Source organism: Camelina sativa, chromosome 14, assembly GCF_030686135.1.
Source record: "Camelina sativa cultivar CO46 ecotype springtype chromosome 14, ASM3068613v1".
In the NCBI taxonomy this organism is placed as follows: Eukaryota; Viridiplantae; Streptophyta; class Magnoliopsida; order Brassicales; family Brassicaceae; genus Camelina; species Camelina sativa.
In genome coordinates, this window is record NC_141893.1 from 10776568 (window position 1) to 10797762 (window position 21195).

The 21195-nt window shown below is 32.1% G+C and overlaps 2 protein-coding genes, 2 long non-coding RNA genes and 3 pseudogenes across 7 annotated transcripts; 3 read left to right on the forward strand and 4 right to left on the reverse strand.

The window, feature by feature from the left end:
• Nucleotides 1-6886: 6886 nt before the first annotated feature.
• Nucleotides 6887-8520, reverse strand: LOC104741089 (RING-H2 finger protein ATL47-like). Its single transcript, XM_010461867.2, has one exon. The coding sequence runs from the start codon at nt 8272-8274 to the stop codon at nt 7147-7149; it is 1128 nt and encodes a 375-aa protein (XP_010460169.1). The 5' UTR covers nt 8275-8520; the 3' UTR covers nt 6887-7146.
• A 777-nt stretch (nt 8521-9297) lies between these two features.
• On the reverse strand, nt 9298-9579 carry LOC109128669 (uncharacterized). The gene has a single exon (XM_087483084.1). It carries the CDS (start codon nt 9541-9543, stop codon nt 9298-9300), a length of 246 nt encoding a protein of 81 aa, XP_087339210.1. The 5' UTR covers nt 9544-9579.
• A 2182-nt stretch (nt 9580-11761) lies between these two features.
• Nucleotides 11762-13487, forward strand: LOC147928033 (UPF0725 protein At1g23970-like; annotated as a pseudogene). Its single transcript, XR_015580686.1, has 4 exons — nt 11762-11865; nt 12052-12204; nt 12312-12503; nt 12598-13487. The product of XR_015580686.1 is annotated as a UPF0725 protein At1g23970-like (transcript).
• On the forward strand, nt 12837-13314 carry LOC147928034 (UPF0725 protein At1g23970 pseudogene; annotated as a pseudogene).
• A 58-nt stretch (nt 13488-13545) lies between the features above and the next one.
• LOC104743491 (uncharacterized) lies at nt 13546-14305 on the reverse strand. 2 transcript variants are annotated; one of them, XR_015580688.1, is made up of 3 exons: nt 14121-14289; nt 13944-14027; nt 13546-13813 (listed from the first exon to the last, which is right to left on the reverse strand). It is a non-coding gene; the product is annotated as an uncharacterized LOC104743491 (long non-coding RNA). The 2 variants fall into 2 exon arrangements; XR_015580687.1 differs by having other exon boundaries at nt 13546-14027; nt 14121-14305.
• A 2433-nt stretch (nt 14306-16738) lies between these two features.
• Nucleotides 16739-18284, forward strand: LOC147928035 (uncharacterized). The gene is made up of 3 exons (XR_015579717.1): nt 16739-16771; nt 16848-17044; nt 17949-18284. It is a non-coding gene; the product is annotated as an uncharacterized LOC147928035 (long non-coding RNA).
• Nucleotides 18285-19561: 1277 nt separating this feature from the next.
• LOC104741090 (uncharacterized protein At1g24000-like) lies at nt 19562-20236 on the reverse strand (annotated as a pseudogene). Its single transcript, XR_015579716.1, has 2 exons — nt 20076-20236; nt 19562-19986 (listed from the first exon to the last, which is right to left on the reverse strand). The product of XR_015579716.1 is annotated as an uncharacterized protein At1g24000-like (transcript).
• Between the last annotated feature and the right edge of the window lie 959 nt (nt 20237-21195).

The window sequence follows — 21195 nt, forward strand, 5'->3', positions numbered from 1 at the left end:
AAAAAAATCATTATACAAATAATATATAGGTATATAGTTTTTTATTTGCATAATGAACTTTTATTAATTTAGGCTTTTAAAATAATGCCGATTGTAAATACAAAACAAACAATTATTTAAGACGAAAAATGCAATTTTCGAATAATTTTAAAACTTTCAAAACTTCCTAACAATTCTTAAAATTTCTATATTTTTATTATTAGATTTTATTTCAAAAATCCTAAAAACAATAATTTATCTACCACACATTAATGGAAATACCATGTAATTATTATGAAGATAACTATGAAGATTATTATACAAATATTGAATGGGTATATAGCTATTTATTTGCATAGTGAATTTTTATTATTTTAGGCATTCAAAATAGTTTTTTCATAGCCTTTGTTTGGGATTTGAGATTTTTGGGATTTTTTTTGTACAAAAGTGATCAAGGAAGCTAAGTTTGACTCTTTTATGTATGAGAAAGGTGATTCAGGATTTCGGATATTGGTAGTTTGCATTTATTACAAGTATTGCTTGATGATTAGCGCATATCTTTTATGGACTTGTCAATTAGAGATTACCAGTTATTGACTGTTATCATTTGCTCTCAGACATACATATCCCAGATAGAAAGAGGGGATTCAAAAAGTTTCGCATATGTTGAGTGCCTGTTATATGTGCTCCTTCACTTAAGCCGTAAGGTTGTGTAACTTTTATAGTTGTTTTCTAATTATATATATAGTTGCTTCGCAAAGTATTTTTGTCCTTCTTATAACTTATGTTTTTTCTGTTTAATGTATAGGCTCCAGATGTAGCAACACAAACACAATTTTGCAGCGAAGAATTCATGTCGAGGTATTGTCAATTAAATTATTGAATGATACAATGTCTTTGGTAAATATGAGAAGATGTATTATGTAAATGATGACATTGGCTCAAGAAATTATTAACTGGAACTTGAACCCGAGAAATATACAAACGTGGATACAATTTTTAAAACTTTTATTTTGCCTATATTATATAACATTTTTATTAATCATTTTATGAAGTTAATCTTACATGTAATTTACACGATGGAATAATTACTTGTCAGTGAAAATTAGATGATATTTATATCTTTTACCATATAAATTAAATGTAAGTTCAAATTAATCTGCAGCTCTTGGAAGGAAACATTAATTTAGATGTGCATGTAACACATGTAGTCTTTCTTAACTGTGTATTCGTTTAATCGTTTCTTTCTTTGATGTCATTCTTAAATAAAGCATATGCTGATGAGGATAAAATTCCCTGAAAGAATGATTGAACTCAAAGTTTCAAGTGAAACATTAAAAATACATATAACCCCCTTGGAAATATCTGACGCCGAGATGTTACGAACTGGTGGAAGTTGTGTAGACACTTCTAGCTGTTTGGTTAAGAGAAATATGATTGGGAAGCTTGGGAAGAAATACATACCATCAATAAACATTTCTTGAATACACCAGTAAACCGTGTCTACCATCCCATTACCGTCACCATCGATGAGTTCCTGAAAAGAAAGAGAGGAATGATGTTTTTCTTAGTGAATCAACAACATCAATATTCATGGAGTACTGTAAACAACCAGAAAGAGAATTAGCAAAACAGGACGAATATAATCTAATGGCGTAAAAATCCCGTCAAGTTCTTCAAATAGGTCATGTAAGGACAAAAACACAACAATAATTATACTTCAAATCATAGCCAGAAAGGAGAAAGAATATTAAAAAAAAGTTGGCAAGAATCTTAGAATTTCTCTACAAACTTAATTTTGGCTATAGCTTGCTATATATTGGTTATGATGATAATTAGTAATTTTTGGCAAGATAGAGGAAGGCTGGAAGATGAATTCAAAACTTAAAATACGATAGCAACATGAATGGAGGTAAAAGTGTAAAATGTGTATGGGACAATAGCTTGGCTAAATGATTTGCTTTATATTGTGTAATACATTGTCAGCAAAGAAAACCATTTTCTAAGTCGGGCGTATTCCATCAGAGCTTAATCCACATGAAGAAATGAATACTTAAGTTTTAGGAAAACAATCTATAGTGAAGAAATAATAATTATACAAAATATATAAAAGAAAGATTGAGGACTTACTTTAGACAGTGGATTTGTCTGGCATAGATGACCTCTCTAATTATGGAATTTCCGAGAGGACGTAACTCCTATTATAGGTACCAACAAATTAAAATGATGACTCATTGATGGCTGGTAGACATTGAGGATACTAGGCCCATACGTGTGAGGAGGCCGAACCCTCGCTACAAGCCTACAACAACTAGTCGGTCAAGGAGTTTACGGTTTTTTTTTTTTTTTTTTTTGCTAAGAGGAGTTTACGGTTTTGGTTTTATGTTTTCCATTATTTAGATAGGCTCGAATCATGTTAGGATTGATGTTATCTCCTAATGTTCATATCTCTTTAGAACTCAATAGTTCTATTCTTTATAGGGTGATTTTCTATATAAAAATCAAGAAAGAGCTTCAAACCATAGGTATCGAAGAGGTGTGGGAGTTGATGAGTTTAGGGCTGAACCAAAAATTGAAACTCTATTTTACTTAGAGTTCATGGAAAACGATTTCAAAGGAGGGGAAAGACTTTGTCCAAAAGGAAAAAGAAAAAAAAGGAGGGGAAAAAGACTTTAGCAATTTATTTTCCAGTATTTTAGTCATTCGTATCTGTTTTATTCCTTTTATTCATTCTTTTTGAACTTCATATACTCGTAGTTTTCTATATCATGTTGATAATATTTTCACCCAGGAATAGAAAAGACACGTTGATTATATAACACTATTATCAAACACTTTGTTTCTTACTTATAACTTATAAGCCCGGGCTTATAAGTGAGAACGTTTTGGCATGTGCTCCTTAGAAACAACTCTGTATGCTCATGAAAATGAACTAAAATTCATTTCGGTTTAAATGTTTGATACCCCAAGTAGGCAACACGACTATTTGCAAAACGGACCTAAAATAAAATAAAAATAACCAACTACATAGAAAGTGGAATATAGAATAAATTTCCAAACCTTAATAGACAATTAAATTAGTTTGAAGATATGCCACTATAATATATACTGCGTGCATGTGCTCATGAGAGACTAATTCAAATAACAAAAATATATTAGACTTGTAATTAAATGCATAAGGGTATGTTATATTTTCGTCTTGATTGGCATTTTTTTAAGTTCTTGCATCCATTTAAAGTAAATTTTTTATTGTGAAATGTAACAGAATGTCAAAAGCCTTTTTATTTTATTTTCCATCGACGTTCACATTTAAACACTGATTTTAATTTCTAGAGGGGTTGTAGATAGCAACACATTTGAGAAAATAATTGATAAATCAAGGATAAATTGAATGGAACATAATTACTAGGAAGAAACATATATCAAAATTTACGTTGGTATGAAGACATATGAAATGTAGATATACAATAAGCTGTAGTGATCAGATTTTCGGAAAGACAACAAACAAAACAAAGGCAAGGGAAACTCTTGATTTTTATTTCCATCCATTCACCTTGACATGAAGACTAATATTTTGAAAATGTACAACCTGGTACGGTCAACAGCAATGGACTCGCTAGCAAACATAGATATTAGTTATTAAATAATATAAGATACAAAGCATTATGTTCAGTTTCATTTGGTAGTCGACTATAATATGTTGGATACACACGTATTTCCATTTAACGATACATCCATATATAAAATGTGGTCAAAATGTTTTTTTTTTTTAATATCAGGAATGAGTTATGAATACCGGAGTTTGGGGAGAGAGTACATAAGACTGATCTGAAAATGCCTAATAAGCCATAAGAAAATGAGTTCGTGTACCTGAGAGTTCTTGTTTTAAGCAATAGATTTGTTGATAATCCATGGTTTTCACTAGCGATTCAACACAAAGATCTCCCGTGTGATTAGAAAAAAATGACAAGTGAGAGTCAAAACAAAGATTCGACGTTTAATATCCACATATGACAAAAATAGGAGAAAATGGTGAGGAGTTCTGAATAAAGAATTGATTTATGTAGAGTAAACGATCTGAATTCAGGGGAAGAGAGATCGTTTACACAGTAGGAAAAGAGATCGTTCGACCAGCTTTGGAGAAGTGAAAACAAAAACTCTTAGAGCAATAATGAAAATGATGTGGATGAGCAATGATGTGGCAGCTTAAGATAAAAAGATTGAAAATGCTGATGTGGATGGTTTTAGGAGTCTCAATGGACTCCTTTTATTAGTAATAGGAGTATATAACTGTTCATTTGCATAATGAATTTTTATTATTTTAGGCATTTAAAATAATAGCAAAAATAAACAAAAAATTATTTAGAACGAAAAATACAATTTTCGAATAATTTTTAAACTTTCACAATTTCTTAACAATTTTTTTAATATTTTATATTTTTGTTATTAGATTTTACTTCAAATATATATATTTTTAAAAAAATTGTCAACCAAACATTAATTCAAAAATCTTCTACAATTGGTTGTCCAATTTAGAGAGATTCAAAATCAGAAAATAACAATTTAAAGGATCAGTCTAAGTTGAAATTTTGTTAAAAACAATGTTTTGTTTGTGTATTAAATATAAGTACATATTGGTAGTATAATTTTATGTGCTTTCATTCCGTAAAATGTATCAAATCAACATATTTTGAAAAGTAAGTACCTTATGCAATTTTCATTTTGAGAATTTTTATTTTGTAACTTACGTCATTATACCCATTATGTGTTGTTACCAATCAGAATCTTTTCAATATGAATATGTCTGATTATTAATTTTTTTTTACATAATCTTATTGAAAACGCCATTAGATTACTAATTGGAGCCTATCAATTTTTGCATACATACGACTTTCAAAATATACAATAAAAACTTCTTTTATTTTTGTATAAAAAAATGGAAGAATTGATTTTGTCGGTTGTTCCATCTTATGATCTAATGTTATTCCTCTGGATCTACACAGCCTCTAATCTAGTCATTCCGAGAGGCACACATACGAAAGTGGGAAAAGAATTATATTCCTTTTTGTCCATGGTATGTGTGTATTTTGTGTGCATTCTAATATTTTTGAGACTCCAAGTGATCTGTTGGTTAAACATGTGAGAATGCTTAGTATTGAAGATCCAGTAACGCTGAGCATCACAGACTCACAATGACAATCTTAATTCATTGTTTGCTCCATGATTAATATTAAAGCTTAAGAGGTTGGCTCGCTGTCTCCAAAATGAGTAATGGAGAACTCATGGGTGATGACGGATATTGCTATGTGTCTCTAACAACCCATTACCTTCATGTTGGTGTATGTGATGAGAGAAGTGGTCATATTTGAGGTTCTTTTAAGCCAATGCATCTTTTGACAAAAAATTTCATTGTCGAGATGATAGATGCGTGGACGGATATTTTAAATAAAATTATATGCTTTCAATTCTATTTTATTTTTCTATCTTCAGTTTAACTTTGACAAATTTAGTTCATATTTTGAATTGTATAGTATACATATGTTTTAATTGAATAATATTAGTAAAACTAGTAAATTAGTAGCATTAAAAGATATTTTTGTAGTTAATTTATTATTTCTAGAGTACAAATTTGTGTGATATGGTTATATAAGTACATTTAAATGTAATATATGTACTTAGATTCTATAGTGAATTATAAGTTTGTAACTGTGTATATTTCTAATTAATAAATTGTATATATATATATATATAGTATATGTAGTTAAGTATATTTATAAACCAACATAAACAGTACTTTCTTTTAAAAAATTTGGTTTTTTTTTCTATTTCAAATGTTAAAATATATTAAAATGCAAATTTTATTTTGATATTATTAAAAAAAAAATTTCTTTATTTTGCATTTTATGTAGTATATGTAGTTAAGTATATTTATAAACCAACATAAACAGTACTTACTTTAAAAAATTTGTTTTTTTTTTCTATTTCAAATGTTAAAATATATTAAAATGCAAATTTATTTTGATATTATTAAAAATATTTTTTATTTTGCATTTTATAATATTTGATTGTTAATTTATAATATTTAATAACTTAATATTATTAATTATTTAGATTTGTGCCTAGACAAAATATGTTTATGCCTCCCACGCCACTGGATGAAAATCCATCAGAAAAAAAAACAAAAAGAACCTTGAAGAAAAAAAAGTATACGCCTAACCTAAAGAAATTTCGTTCTGCCTCTGATTATATTTTGAGACTCTGACTGATCTGTTGGTTAAACATGTGGTGTGAGATGCTTAAGAAAACAAGTTTTGGATTTTGGATATTGGTAGTTTGCATTTATTACAAGGCATATCTTTTATTTGAAGCCAATCCGATAGAAACTGCCCAATACCAACATAGAAACATTAGAACATGTGATGTTGTATATGATTTTAACAAATAGTGGATGTTCATTTGGTTTGTTGGATATGAATTTGAAGACAACTTGTGACTTGAGAGATCATCTTGACGTAATTATCATCAAGACAACTATGGAGATCATTGTGAGGGTTCCTCACCTAACTCACTCGAATGCTCTCTTTGCTCTTTTTCGAGAATAATTCAAATATGGGTTATCATTATTTTTCCCTACCAATAATGATTCCATCCCATTTTTGGATACACTTTAAAAGTTCTAAAACCCCACAAGAGAAATAATAGATTTGACTTCACTTTTTGAGTTTCTAATTTTCTAAATATCTGTCCCACATGTATAATCGTCCTTTATCCCAAAAGTTTTGAACTAATTTAATCTTTACACTCGTCAAAGTTTCTGCAAATTAGAGTTAACCATCTCAGAACCTCATCTACTTTCCAGTTCAAACTTACAAACTCAGATTAAGTTTCTCACACTTTGTGACTCTGATTTATGAACATAGTTTGATTAGAACTTGAAACATCTCATATAACAGTACCACTATAACATCATCAAAGAACAAAAAGCTTATTCCTCTCAACACACAAACAGAGAGAGAGAGATTCAGCAATAAAGGACACAAAAAGAAACACTACAGTATCGTGTTAACCAAAATGAATTCAAATCAAAACTCAGAATCAATGATTCAATTAAATCCAATAGCAGAAAATAAGCTACCCTTCTGATTCTGTACCTAAAAACTCTTCTCATCAAGGACCCTGAAATCTCCTTCCATTCAAAGCTAATCCTGTAGAAACTGTAGTACCAGATCCAGAACAAGCATAAGTAGAAGAAGAAGAAGAAGTACCCACAAGATTGGTTTCTGATGGATTTGCAAACTTTGATCTCTTATTAGACCATTGCCAAATCTTCGACACAGAGAAGCTCTCACCTTTACTTCTCATGTTAATCTTCTTCCCATCCACATTACTATTATTATGACTCTCTCCTTCTTTCACATTCTTCAAACCTTCATTATTAGGACACAAAGCCACAACCAGATCTGATTCAGCCACTATGTACTGATAAGACCCCATAGAGAAACATCTCCTGTTATCAAGATTACTGTTCACATTGCTACTAGTACTAGTCACACACCCACCACTCGTCTCTTCACCATTGTTAATATTACTGCTCCTAAACTTGCCAAGCCTAACTGAAAACACTCTCTTCCCAATCTCATTCTCAGCCTGTTTCTGAGCCGGAGAAACCCTAGTACCTCCATCATCTCCGGCGAAAAACCCGAAATTGAAATCAGGGTATTCAAACTGATGCCCTAAAGAGAAAAGGGTGCCTCTACAAAGCGGACAAGTCGAGTTCGAGAGAAGCCACGTATCGATACAATCTATGTGAAAAGCGTGGCTACAATTGGGAAGCAATCTAAGCTTATCATCCTCTGAGAACTCACAGAGACACACAGCACAATCGAATGGCTCTTTCGTACCTTTGATCTCTTTGTAAAGAAACACGGGAAGAGCATCGATCAAAGCTTGATCTAGACCTGAATCGTGGAGATGGAAGAGCTGCTGAAGCTGTCTTTGGTAAGTATCGGAGTCGGGGAATTCTGGGTTTCGATCAGATTCGTTCGGTGATGAAGAAAGGCTCGATCTTTTCTTCTTTAAGTAGTACCTCACAACCAAATGTAGAACGCTGCAGATGAAGAAGACGACGGATATGAGAACGATGATGAACAGAACGATGGGGCTTATTCGATTACCACCGGAGGAAGAAGATGAATCGTTTGATTGATTCAAAGTAATTGGAGAAGGAGCAGGAGAAGAAGACGGCGAGATTTGATTCAAATTGTTGTGGAAACGATGAATCATCTTCTCAGACATTGTTTTGGGTTTTGAATGAAGAAGAGAACAGAGACGCACACCATTTAAGTTTAAGCACACTCTCTGATTTGTTTAATCATAAACCCTCAATTTTTTTTTTATTCCTTAAAATCGAGTCAAAGAGGTATAGCATGGAATCTGAAATGATTGCTAAACAGATTTTGGCAAAACCAGAGAGTCACAGAGAGAGAGAGAGAGCTATAACATATACCGTCATTACATTAGTTATATTTAATTAAATGATTAATCACTTAAATTGATTATGAAGTTATATTAAGTTATTAACCAGTAGTCTCTTATTAGGTCACCAACATTTTTTTTTTAGGGTGTGGATCCGAATGCTTGATTCAGGGATCTGGTGCTTAGCAGTTTCGAAAAATTATAGAGATTTTTTTTTTCTTCTGAATATATGTTAAATATTTTTGAGATTTATTCAGTTCTAATAGCCTAATACTAACACATTTAATTATCCAATGGTAGGTATCAAGTCGTATACAAGGTCGTTAAATAATAACGAAAACTGGGATGAGTCCATAATAATCGTTCAACATTCGTTGCCATTAATTTCTGAAAAAAAGAATCACTCCAAGTAAAGTAGAGTTAAATAGTACAACTAGTAGTGTCAGTTCAATACTAGTATCTAGGGACTCGTTTAAACAAACAGAAGCAACCAAAAAAAAGATGAATATTTTTGAATTTATTTAGAGGTAACCAATTAATCAATCACATGGTATAATGTCAACTAGTAATAGTCCTTTTTAAAAAAAATTAACATTGGAATTTGGAATCGGTGAAATAAAGAAAAAGCCTGTCATCATCACCACTTTTGAGAGAATATCTAGGTGACAATTCATGGGCTGTAAAGGGTCCAAATATGATAATCTTTTGCCAACATAGGCCCAACTAAAACAAACATACTAACAAAGTAATTAAAATTTACTACGTACAGTTTTTGATAAAAATTTGGTTTAGAATAACAAAAATGAAAGACGACGACGAAACTAAAAAGACTAATCAAAATGTTTAAGAGAGTGAGTAGATATCAGAAAGGGCTTTGAGTAACTTAATCCTCAACTCCAAACGTACGATATAATCAGCAGTCTTTGATAGAAGCTGATCCGGTTGGTTCAATCTTCGTCCGCCAGGTATAAGCACTCGGAGCTTCCTCATTTTCATCTGGACCGACCCGGATCGAGATCCTGAACCACGACCTGTTAACTTATTCGTCTGCTTCTTCCTCTGCCTTCTGTACGATCGTGACTCTTCCATTGCCTTTTTCTTTCTTTTGCTTATGAAACTGAGTTGTGATTATGCAATGGACGTGAAAGGCTGGTCCATATTTAAATACTCTCAAGGCTTCTTATTTTATTCTGAAATATATATAAGGTACTTTTTATATATTAGTATTTTGTTGTTGTTGTCGTCGATGATCGTTTATGTCCACACGCTCGATATCTTTGTCTTTTTGTAGCTTGTTGTGCATGACTTTTGTGAGAAACAAAAATAGTTCCAAATATGAGAGTAATAAACTCTGTCGCTAAATTTGATATAATGTACTTACTGGTTCATCTTTAAAAGTATATATAACTACATATTTGATTCACTAATTCCTTTTTGTTTGTTTTCTTGTCAACGAATGTGTTATGTAAATTGGAACTCGAATACCAATCACTAGGTTATAATTTTAGTCAATTAACATGTTTGTTTCAACACAAAACTAAACACAAGAGTGACTTTTTTGTATGGAGATCATTCAATTCTATAAAACATATCTACTAATAAATGTATCCAAAGAAATCTAGAATAAGCTACTGACATTAGAACCCACTCGAATATGTATAGTTAATGTTGATGATTGACAAGAAAGTGCGTTTGCGTTTGCGTTGGCTGAATACAACAGAGACAGATGTGTTACAGAGGGGCAGTGACCAATAACGTAAGATTGGGTTTTGGACTAATCCACGTGGCTGATGTGATCAAATCTTTTGCGCCATGTGGGTTCCATCTAGTCTTAGGCCTCGTTCTCGTTGTGTCTACGAACCTTTTCCAATTTGTCCGATCATTGCCTAAATAGTAAATACATTCATTACTCTTGAATCTGCATGGCCCTCGTCTTTTCTCTAATAAGTAAATTACTTCTTTAGCACTTAGCAGTACTCCAGCAGTATCGATCGAGAATCACATGATGGATGATTTGTTTCATTCTATAAATCTCGAAACATTTTATTCTAAGACATTTGTATCTCAAAGTATATAATGAGAAGAATATAACCAACTGATATCAATTATCAAAAAAAAAAAAAAAAAAATCATAATATATAATAATCAAGTGACATAAGATCATTCTGGCCGAAGCATAAAATAAAGTATTAGTTTCACAACATTTTGGTATGGATTCCAATCATTAATTAGAATCGAAAATACTTTATTGATGCTTACATGATCGAATCTGTCAGTTTATGTGTGAGTCGGACTATAGGTGCTTAAAACTCAACTTGTTTATACACTTCCAAATTAATTAGCATATATTCTTATATCAAACTCTCATGATCATTTTTCCCACTTCATTTCCCATTTTATCATAAAACGAACGTGTTGCTATATGTACCGTAACGTATACATTGCACACTCACATGGTAGAACAACAATAAAGGGTTTCTTTAGTTATAAGTGAAACAATAATTATATGTATGGGTTAAGAAAGGCCACTATAATATAAAAAAGAAATATATATGATAAGATCATATATAGCACACTAAAAGGCATGAATTTGTTGCAAACAGTTGTTTATTTGATTAGTCACATCATCATCCCAAATTATTTGGAAACGCATGCAAGTGCAACCCAGCATGTGTTTTGCCAACTCATCCGCCGTGCCTCGTCAGTCCTCAAAGAGTCATGAGCCTTTGCCTGCTGTGTATTTTCTTTCTTCGTTCTTTTTTTCGGACAAAATTAACAGATCTCGTTTTTAACTTTCGTTTCGACATCACGTCGTTTGAAAAACGTAGTTGTCACTTTAGTTTCCGTTAGGCACTTAGGCCTACGAGATTGCCTAAATCTAGACATATATATATATATATATATATATATATATATATATATATATATATGGACCAAGCAAAATTAAATTCGATATATAGGTCTAAGTTTAATAATTCAATGTCCTATCAAAAAATAAAATAATTCGATGTGAAATGTCCACGGTATGATCAAAATTCTACACTCGGATGGGAAACTATTAGATAGATGCATGTCTTGGACTTCGACAAGCTGTGTCTAGTGACCACCTGTGTGTCTCAGTCTCACTTATACATTACTCAACAATATTCATATTCATATACAAAAGAATATTTCATTAATGAATGTATTGGCTACGTTTCATAAATAAGATATGAGATTTGTATGAGAAGGCCCAACTGAAGCCCATAAATATATCCAGCGGATGGGGTATATAATGATAATAATCGCCAAAAAAAAGAAAAAGAAAAAAGCATTCACGACCACGACGACGAGGAGGAAGAGAAGGATATGACGACGGAGAACAGCTACACTGCGCATGTGGAATATTGGCGTCAAGCGGAGGAATCCGAAGTAATAATTCTTTCATCTTATTAATAATTAAGAGAGAATTTATCTATGATTAATTGTGATTTGTTCCTTTTTTTTACAAAATTTTAGCCTTAAACCTCATCCTAGTTCGTTTCTAGGGTTGTAGTTAATGGACTGATATAGTATAGATGTACTATTTTAACTTTGCTGATTGGTATTTCTCTATAGGGATTCGATATAGAGAATATTTCACTACCATCATCTATGGATGGAATTATGATCACTGCTGGACTGCTTGCCTGCGACTGTAAAGGATGGTATCCTCGTATTTTGACGAACCTTTATGCTAAGTTGGGGCTTCATCGCTACAATCTGTTGGAGGTATATATTTATATATTTAAACTCCTCCTCAGCTGGTTGGTACATTATTTTATATACACTAAATATTCAAATTGATTCCATTAATTTTCTATCTTCATATCTGTCAGGGAACTAACTACCAGTTCGATTCCCTAGTAAAATTCAACATGTTACAGAACTTTGTGTCCTCTTACTACATGACTTGCTTGCACACGATTCAGTTGCTTGCCCATCGGGTAAAACCTTTCAGGTTCGCGTTGATGAAGGAAAATGTGGCACTTTGGATATAGCATGCTCCGTTGCTAGACCTAAAGGCGAAGGTGACTTGTCGTGCATTTATATGTGTTATTTTTAAGAAAAGTCTAGCCTAATTTGTAAATAAAATCTGACTTATCATTAACAAATGTTGCACAGAGACCACCAAGAAGCCCTTCATACCTCACTTTCATGGTGGAGCATCCGCTGCTGGTATCTTCAAAGGAGAATTGCCTGATTGGCCCTCCGATGATGCTTTGAAAGACCAAAAACGATTTTACTTGGTAAGATCCTCTATATATTAATCACGCACGACACTACATTAATTTGTTTTGCTCATGCATGATCCGTTAAGCTAGCTAGCGCAGCAGTGATATGTGTTATTGTTGCCCTTGCGCATGCACGTGAAGGAATCAGAGTGGCAAGCCAATGATTGGATTTCTGTGTATTTGGAACTTGTAGTTTATGTAAATGATAGGCTCATCTCTAAAGTAAGTTTTACATGTCAATAATGATATATCACCACGAGTGTCACTGCTGCTAATTATCATAATAATGAATTCCAATCCAAAATTGTAGATGCATCAGATGATAGAAGTTCTCTCCCAGTTGGAGATTGTGAAAGTCGCGATAGAAACTGCTACTGGAGATGTGGAGCCGCCGAATGAGAGACTCAACGCCAAAAGTGCATATGTCTACATAGTGTTTAAAGGCTTGGCAGAGCCCCGAGCCTTTCGCCGGGTTTTTGAGATTGGTGTGGATATTGAACGCAATACTATAGTTAGAAGAGTCATAGATGAGCATACAAGATACTTGAGTCTCGTTGGTAAGATTTGTGGCGGTCAATCTACCAAAAAGCGGAGTAGAAGCCCATAGTTGTGAAAAGCGAGTGAGCTTTAGTTAGGCTAGGCTGTGCGCATTTTAGCTGGTTTTTGTTTATAAAAGTGTGTACTGTCTTTTGTTCTTGTTTTTAATACAATAAGGTGATCTAATAGTACACATTCAGTTGGCTTTCCTTTTCATTTCTCATTCTAATCCTAAACTAATCTCTATATCTCAACACATCAACATTAGAATATCTATGAAGAGCTAATGACAAGGACAAAGTGAAAACCCAAAGAGATTCCATCGAGATTTAATTTGTTTGCCAACAAAAAGCTTGTACGGGCGGAAAGAAAATATTAGATGAACTATTTCAGATAGAAACAGATTGCACACTGAGACCGAAAAGACTTGAACATACTCACTCTGAGATAGAAGGAACGCGGGATGACAACTTCACTTGAGTAGCCAATGCCATCGCTTTTGTCCTCATATCTGAGTTATGGCAAGTAATAGCATCCTCGATAACGTCATTTAAATCAAATCCCGTTACCTGCTCAAGGCAGTTAACTAGTCATTGCACGCTATTTCTTAAGTCAAAAGAGAAATCCCAAAATCCAAGAGCATTTGCATAGTTAAAAATGGAGCAAATACATTGTTAGGATTGGTATTATAATTCTCACCGTTATTGGATCTTCAGTACCATTGTTAACCAACAGATCACCATATTCCCCAATGCACCATATCACCCATGGCTCAAGGGTCTCCTGGTGGAAACCTCAAAAAAAAAAACCAATATTACCAAGGATTCTACTAATTGAGGACTGAAATCAATTTAACATAAGAAAAGCAAGAGCTACCTGTTCAGAATGTGTTGATGATAAATCAATAGGTGGTGTGCTGTTTTGTGCCGGAGGAGTTCTAATTGATGGAATATCCAGTACCAGTTCTGAGACGGTTTTTGGAGCCTGGTTTGCACCTGAAACATTGCATTAAAATAAGGGAAGGCTAAACATGAAGCCCATGAAACCTGCGAGAGCTAAGGTTAGAGCTTGACAATAAAAGGATGCTTAGGTCTCAAGGTAGAGGAAAAGAGTGCCGTAAAAGACGCAGCACAAGAGACGTAAGAGTAACAGAGAGAACTTGAGAGAGACAATAAGAAGCAACCTAGAGTTAAGAATCAAAGAGTTCAAGTCTTTATCTAGTGAAGTTTGTGGGAAGAGTCCCACACGAGACGTACTGGTCAGAGGCCGGGAACTTGTTAAATTGCTTTTGTCAAAGTTCTAGCTTAAAGTAATCAAATGTTCGCACCTATAAAAAACTTAACAAGTGATATATTCAGCGATAGTCATTTTAATCAGGACCACTTGCATTCCATCATGTTATATCGTACACAGTCACATATTCAAAGGGACAGTCTTTCATATACAAAATGAGAATTTACTTACCTAATAGAATAGTTTTTGTTACACACTTTCGTTTTATGATATCTATTTTCCAATGGATGTTTTAGTGACAGGAATTAAAGTTGGTTATCAAAAAAAAAGAAGAGCATTTTCAGATATATTCATTTCAGTCAAAACCACTTGCATTGCATCAAATATACCCATTGATTAACATATATAATATAGTAAAAATATATTTCCATCTTAAAAAGTAATAAGCGGAATCAATTGCGTAAGGTTCGAGTTGCTTACGAAATTAAGCAGATGAGTTAAATTATAGCTCTAGCTGCATGATTCACATATACAATGTATATCATCTTACCTACGTAGGTAATTAATTGCTTTAATTTATCAGATTCATGATGTTGTATAATGAGTCATAAACAAGTCACCACAAGCTAATGTATTGCCATTTTGAAATTACGAAATTTGTTGACCACAAAGTCTTATTTCCAACGGAACAATCACTTTCAATGTTAACCAAAGAATTTTGTTTTTTCAATATATATATATATATATATATATATATATATAATTTTAAATTATATCTAGCCTAGACTCCCTTTAGTAACCTAAATATAGTATATTCATAAGTAAATTAATTAACACCATTTGAGATTTGGTTTTTACTTTCATCACTACGTTTTCATCTGTTCTCTCATAGTAATTACTTTAAATTGTTTCTCAAAAAGGGTAACAAATTTTTTAAATCAGTTACGTATAAGTATAACACATTAACACGCTTTGGTTAGTTCAAGTCAAAGACACTTTAAAGAAATGAGTAAAAAGTTAAGTTTTGGTGTTGACAGCTGTAAAGATTAATTTATCTACTGTAAAGATAATTTATCTACTGTAAATCCATCAACTCTTCCTCCACATCGGTTTATACGTATTCACATTCTCATTTCTTTTTTCGAAAGGTTTTTATAATAATTGCTTGGTTGGAGGTAATTGAGATTTGATACATTACGCATATGAAAATCAATAAGCAGAATTATTTTATTTTTATTTTTTGTCAAAGGAAAACTTAGGCTGGACATTCGGTTAACCCTTCGGTTTCAGTTCGGTGTTCAGTTTCGGTTAGTTTGGATATAAAAATATAATAATCATTGGATATTTTAAAAATTTTGGTTCGGTTTGGTTTCTTTCGGTTCGGTTAGTTGAAAAGATAACTATAACTAACATAAATTATATTGAAATTAACTAATATAAACCTATATAACCAAAAGTAACCGAATATAACCGAAATTAACCAAAAATACATTACAAAAATATAAAAAGGAAAAAAAATATTGATCCGATTTTACAAAATAGTATTTAACTTTGTAAATTTAAAATAATAACATTTAAATATATTGATTATTTAAAGTATTTAATTGTTTTGAGTGTAAAAATATATAATATTATAATTTAATATTTTAAGTTTATTTTATAATGTTGCATAATATCAAGTATATTATTTTGGATATATTCTAGATTTTTGGATATTTCGGTTAACCATTTAATTTTCGGTTCGGTTCAGTTTGGTTTCGGTTAATTTGGATATAGAATTTTACTAACCATTCGGTTATTTAAAGAACTTCGGTTCGGTTTTGGTTTGATTTTTTTGGTTCGGTTCGATCAGTTCTTTGGCTACCGGTTATTTTACCTAGCCCTAGGAAAACCAATAATTACTCTCTTTTTTTTCTTTATTATTATTGTTTCTGCATGTTTTGTTTATACACTACGTACGGTAGTTAATTGAGTGGAGGAAAATGCAAAACCTTTAATTTGGTTCAATATGGAAATATTCCCTCTGGTGAAAAAGAAGATTGGTAAGTGGCGTTGGGTAAAAAACTTGTAATTGTGATTTTCATAGAAATCTCTTCTTCTTTTTTATTTATTTTATTTATTTTTTTGATAAAATTTTCATAAAATTCTTAATATAGAAACACCTTCGTCGAGAAGATGATCATCAAACCGACAAAAGATATATACATTTTTGGCACCTATTTACTAGTATATAACATGCATGTATTGTGATTGATCGAGATAAACTATCTACATTTAATTTTCTTCTTCCAAAGGTTTAGTAACAAAAAAAAAATTGCTTTTCCTTTTTCTTCATCTTTTAGTCTCTAATTAACAAAATGGATGCCGCAGGGCAGATGAAGTGATCGCAAACTTCGAAGGAAACACAGACTGTCAAACGTCAGGCGTAAGCAGTTGTTAAACTACAGTGGTGGTGACAGTGGTGTGCACAGCAATGAGGTAAACTTGGCAGATTTGGCGGTGGATACGGACCCTTTGACTTTCCTTGAAGACTTGGAGACCAGGCTGAAACTCTCTCGCCTTCACATGTAAGTCATGCAAATTTAATTTAATTGACTATGTGTTGTTTTAGATGTTTTTAACTTTTAAATACATAGCAATGCATGCGGTGTATATACTATGAGAGAATTTTGCCACACTACACCACATGCTAATGTATTTTTAGCATTTCCATTTTGAAGTTAAGAAATTTGATGAACACAAAGTCTCATTTCCAAGGGAACAATCACTTTCACTATTATTGACCTCAAATGCTCAATCCATAGATTTTTTTTTGTTTTTTTTTTTGTTTTAATTATATCTAGAAATAAATATATTCATAATAAATTAATTAACACCATTTGATATTTTGTTTTACTTTCATCACTACATTCTCATCTGTTCTATCATAATTATTACTTTAAATTGTTTCTCGGAAAAGGTAAAAAATACTTTAAATCAGTTACGTAACACGCTTTGGTTAGTTCAAGTGTTAAGAATACTTTATAGCTTATAGTAATGACTAATGAGTTCTAAACCTTAGTTTTTATACAAAGGATACTCTATTAATCCTTTGTATTTTATTATATAAACCTTAGTTTTTAAAGTTAACTGTCATTGGCTAATAAACATTATTCTGATGCTATGAAGGCAATACCTCGAAAGGTAGCAGCTGTAACTGTACAGTATCTCTTTGAATTCACTGCTTATGTATTAGGTTTTAAGATTCTTTTCATCTCTCTTTAGCCGTTACAAATATTATGGATTTTAGTGATAATGATGCCTAGGTTTTGTTATTTAACTTGATGAAGATTGTACAGAAACCCAAATCGGTTTCTACCATTGGAGGCATCAAATTTTAATTAATAGTTAAGAGTTACAACATGATGGAATGCAAGTGGTCCTGATTAAAATGAATATCACTGAATATATCACTTGTTGAGTTTTTTATAGGTGCGGAACATTTGATTACTTTAAGCTAGAACTTTGACACAAGAAATTTAACAAGTTCCCGGCCTCTAACCGGTACGTATCCTGTGGGACTCTTCCCACAAACTTCACTAGATAAAGACTTGAACTCTCTTTGATTATTAACTCTCGGTTGCTTCTTATTGTCGATCGCTCTCAAGTTCTCTCTGTTAATCTTACGTCTCTTGTGCTGCGTTTTTACGGCACTCTTTTCCTCTACCTTGAGACCTAAGCATCCTTTTATTGTCAAGCCCTAACCTTAGCTCTCGCAGGTTTCATGGGCTTTACATTTATTTTATCCAACTTCAACCTGAGGGAAAACCTTTTAGTATTTTAGGCCTGAAAATAGAAGACACTGAAGTCCATAAAGTTATATAATTTCGGTGAAATTATATAACTTTATTCATATGCATGCGTTTTCTAACTTACTCGAGTAACAAATTTTAATTTTCATAATTAAACCATCAATTAATCCAACAATGATATGCAAATCAATATATTATTCATCTTGAAGCCGTACCAGTTTGTATACCTCAAAATTTGAAACGTAAATAAAGATACTCAAATAAAACTTAGACACATATGATGCACTTGATGTAAAAAAGTTTTTTTTTTTTTGAATAAATTTTACATATTATTCAAAAATAACTTAGACAGACACATTTTATAGGTTTCATTTACAATGGCAAGCCTTGCACAGTGAAACTACGTACTCATGAAATGACTAAGTGCATCAATAGATTAATGGTTTTTATTGACATGAAATCTAACACCTTGATTATGTTTTCTAATGCCTAGACGTAAATAACGTCATTATATCTTACGAACCTTTTCTGATTTGTCCGATCATTGCCTAAATACATTAATTACTCTACGTTCCTTTGCAATGAATCTGCATGGCTCTCTTTTTTCCTCTAATAGAAACTTACTTCGTCGGCAGTATCAATCGAACCACATGTTTTTTTCATTCTTTAAATCATTTAATTCTAATTTAAGACATTTTTTCTCAAAGTATAATGAGAAGAATATAAACAAGTGATATATAAGATCATCACTCTGGTCGAAGCACAAAATATATATAGTATTAGTCTCGCAACATTTCGGTATGGATTCAAATAATTAATTAGAATAGAAAATAATCTAATTTTGGATCGAGGAAGAGAAGAATATGACTCTTGAGAGACAAGTTCTTCGATCTCCACTCTTTCGTATTTACCATTACCCTCACTTCTTCAAATGATACTCGAACCAAGTATATAAAATGCTATTTGATTATTAAAACATTTTCAAATTTTTGTTACTTTCAAATCTATGAAATTATACTGTGATCAGTTTCATAGAAGAGTAAAATAAAACATTGATTGTCCCTTATATTAGTAAAAAAACGTATGTACGTGCGGTTTGCTAATATAAGCCATTTGGTCCAAAAAGTCTTGCATGTAGCGGTCTAGATTTGTCCAGAGTTTCTTATGTAGTGGAGATTCGCCCCTATTCAAGTAATGAGTTGCATTATCATCCACGTGTCTCGTTAATTCATTTAATCGAATGCAGATTAGTTGAACACTTTTACGAAAATTTCATAATCATCAATCCAACAATAATATGCAAATCATAATATTATTCATCTTGATAGCCACACCAGTTATACATCCCGCGTAACGTAAATAAAGATACTTAAATAAAACTTAGACACACATATAGATCTGTTCCAGTTTAATTTAAATTGTTAGATTATTCTATATAAATACGAACCTTGTGAGCTATAAGAGATTATGGAAGAAGATTCTCATCAGTCTCCTTTAAGATATTAACAAGAGTGTCGATGATGAATTGTGGATCGTCGATGTCAAGGCTAATCTTCTTGCATTCGATGGTCCACCCACCTGGCTACCGTCTCCGTCTTCTTTAGGCGTAACGGTGATTGTTGCTTTGACCGACTTGTATTTTTCTGAGATCAGACAGCCGCTCATTTTGATCGTCACTGTTCTCTTCTCCGAATCTATCGACTCAAACTCCTCCTCGGCTACGATGGAACATATAATAAATATTGGTTAAGGTTTTTGATCGATGATCAAGAAGTATAAATGAAATATGGACGAGTTGATTATTTACCTATTCTGTCAGTAGGGGAGATGATGTCGTCGGTGAAAGATTTAAAGAATCTGGCTGCCTGAGACTTAATGTCAAGCTCCCCATACCAAGTTCCATGTAGTGCCATTTTCTAAATCTTTTTCTGTTTGCCTTGTAGGATGTTTTGTGGGTTTGATGATTGTAATCTTTTCTACCAGTGCGTATATTTATAGAGAGTTTATGAGAATTGCATTAACTATTTTCACCTAACCACCCCACCCATTTAACATTTTCACACTTCACCCACTCAGTTAACTAATGTGGCACATGGGAAAATAAATAAAACGAACGGACCAAATTAAATGATAACACATCTGCCCTAGTGTATATCAATGAACTCCAATGAAGAGTGGTTTACGCAATTATTTAGTTTTAACACATTATTAGAATAATGTGCTGTGATTGTAAATGTGAACGATCTATATATATGAGACATGGGATTAAATAAATTCATCAGCCTAGTTAGTTTATCGATTAATCAATCAAGTCTTTACGTAAATTGATTTGTCTGGAGATACATTTTCAGATATTATATAATGTGAAAATAATATGATGATAACTAGTCAAATTCATCTAAAATGACTAGCTCTATGACGTTCATGTAACACAAAACGCGTTTTAAAAGTTTGTCCATGATATTATCATAAACCCACATGAACGTTATGAAACTTAAAATACACTTCAATAGTGAATGTTATGGAATAAATACCAATATGCTGACACACGTCACTCAACTTACACAACTCACTTTTACTCACTCATCGGCTAAGGCTTCCTCGTACTTAAACTTAAAAGAAAAAAAAAAAAAAAAAACAGGTTCTGATGGAGATTGAAGATTCAATAACATACTTTGCTTTAGTTCGAGGATACAGATTTTTTTTGGTTAATTCGTTTATTATACAGTTAAAGTTAATTAGTATAAATTTTATTATTATCCGAGTTAATCGCTAAGATAGTAAGATGAATGAATATATTTAAGCTACTCAGAAATCGGGTTGATAAATTGTGTCGTTATCTCTCTCTCTCGCTCATTTTTTTTTTCTTCTGTATATGGAGTATATGTTGTGTGGATTTTGATAAGAATATATTCTCAATTAAGGCG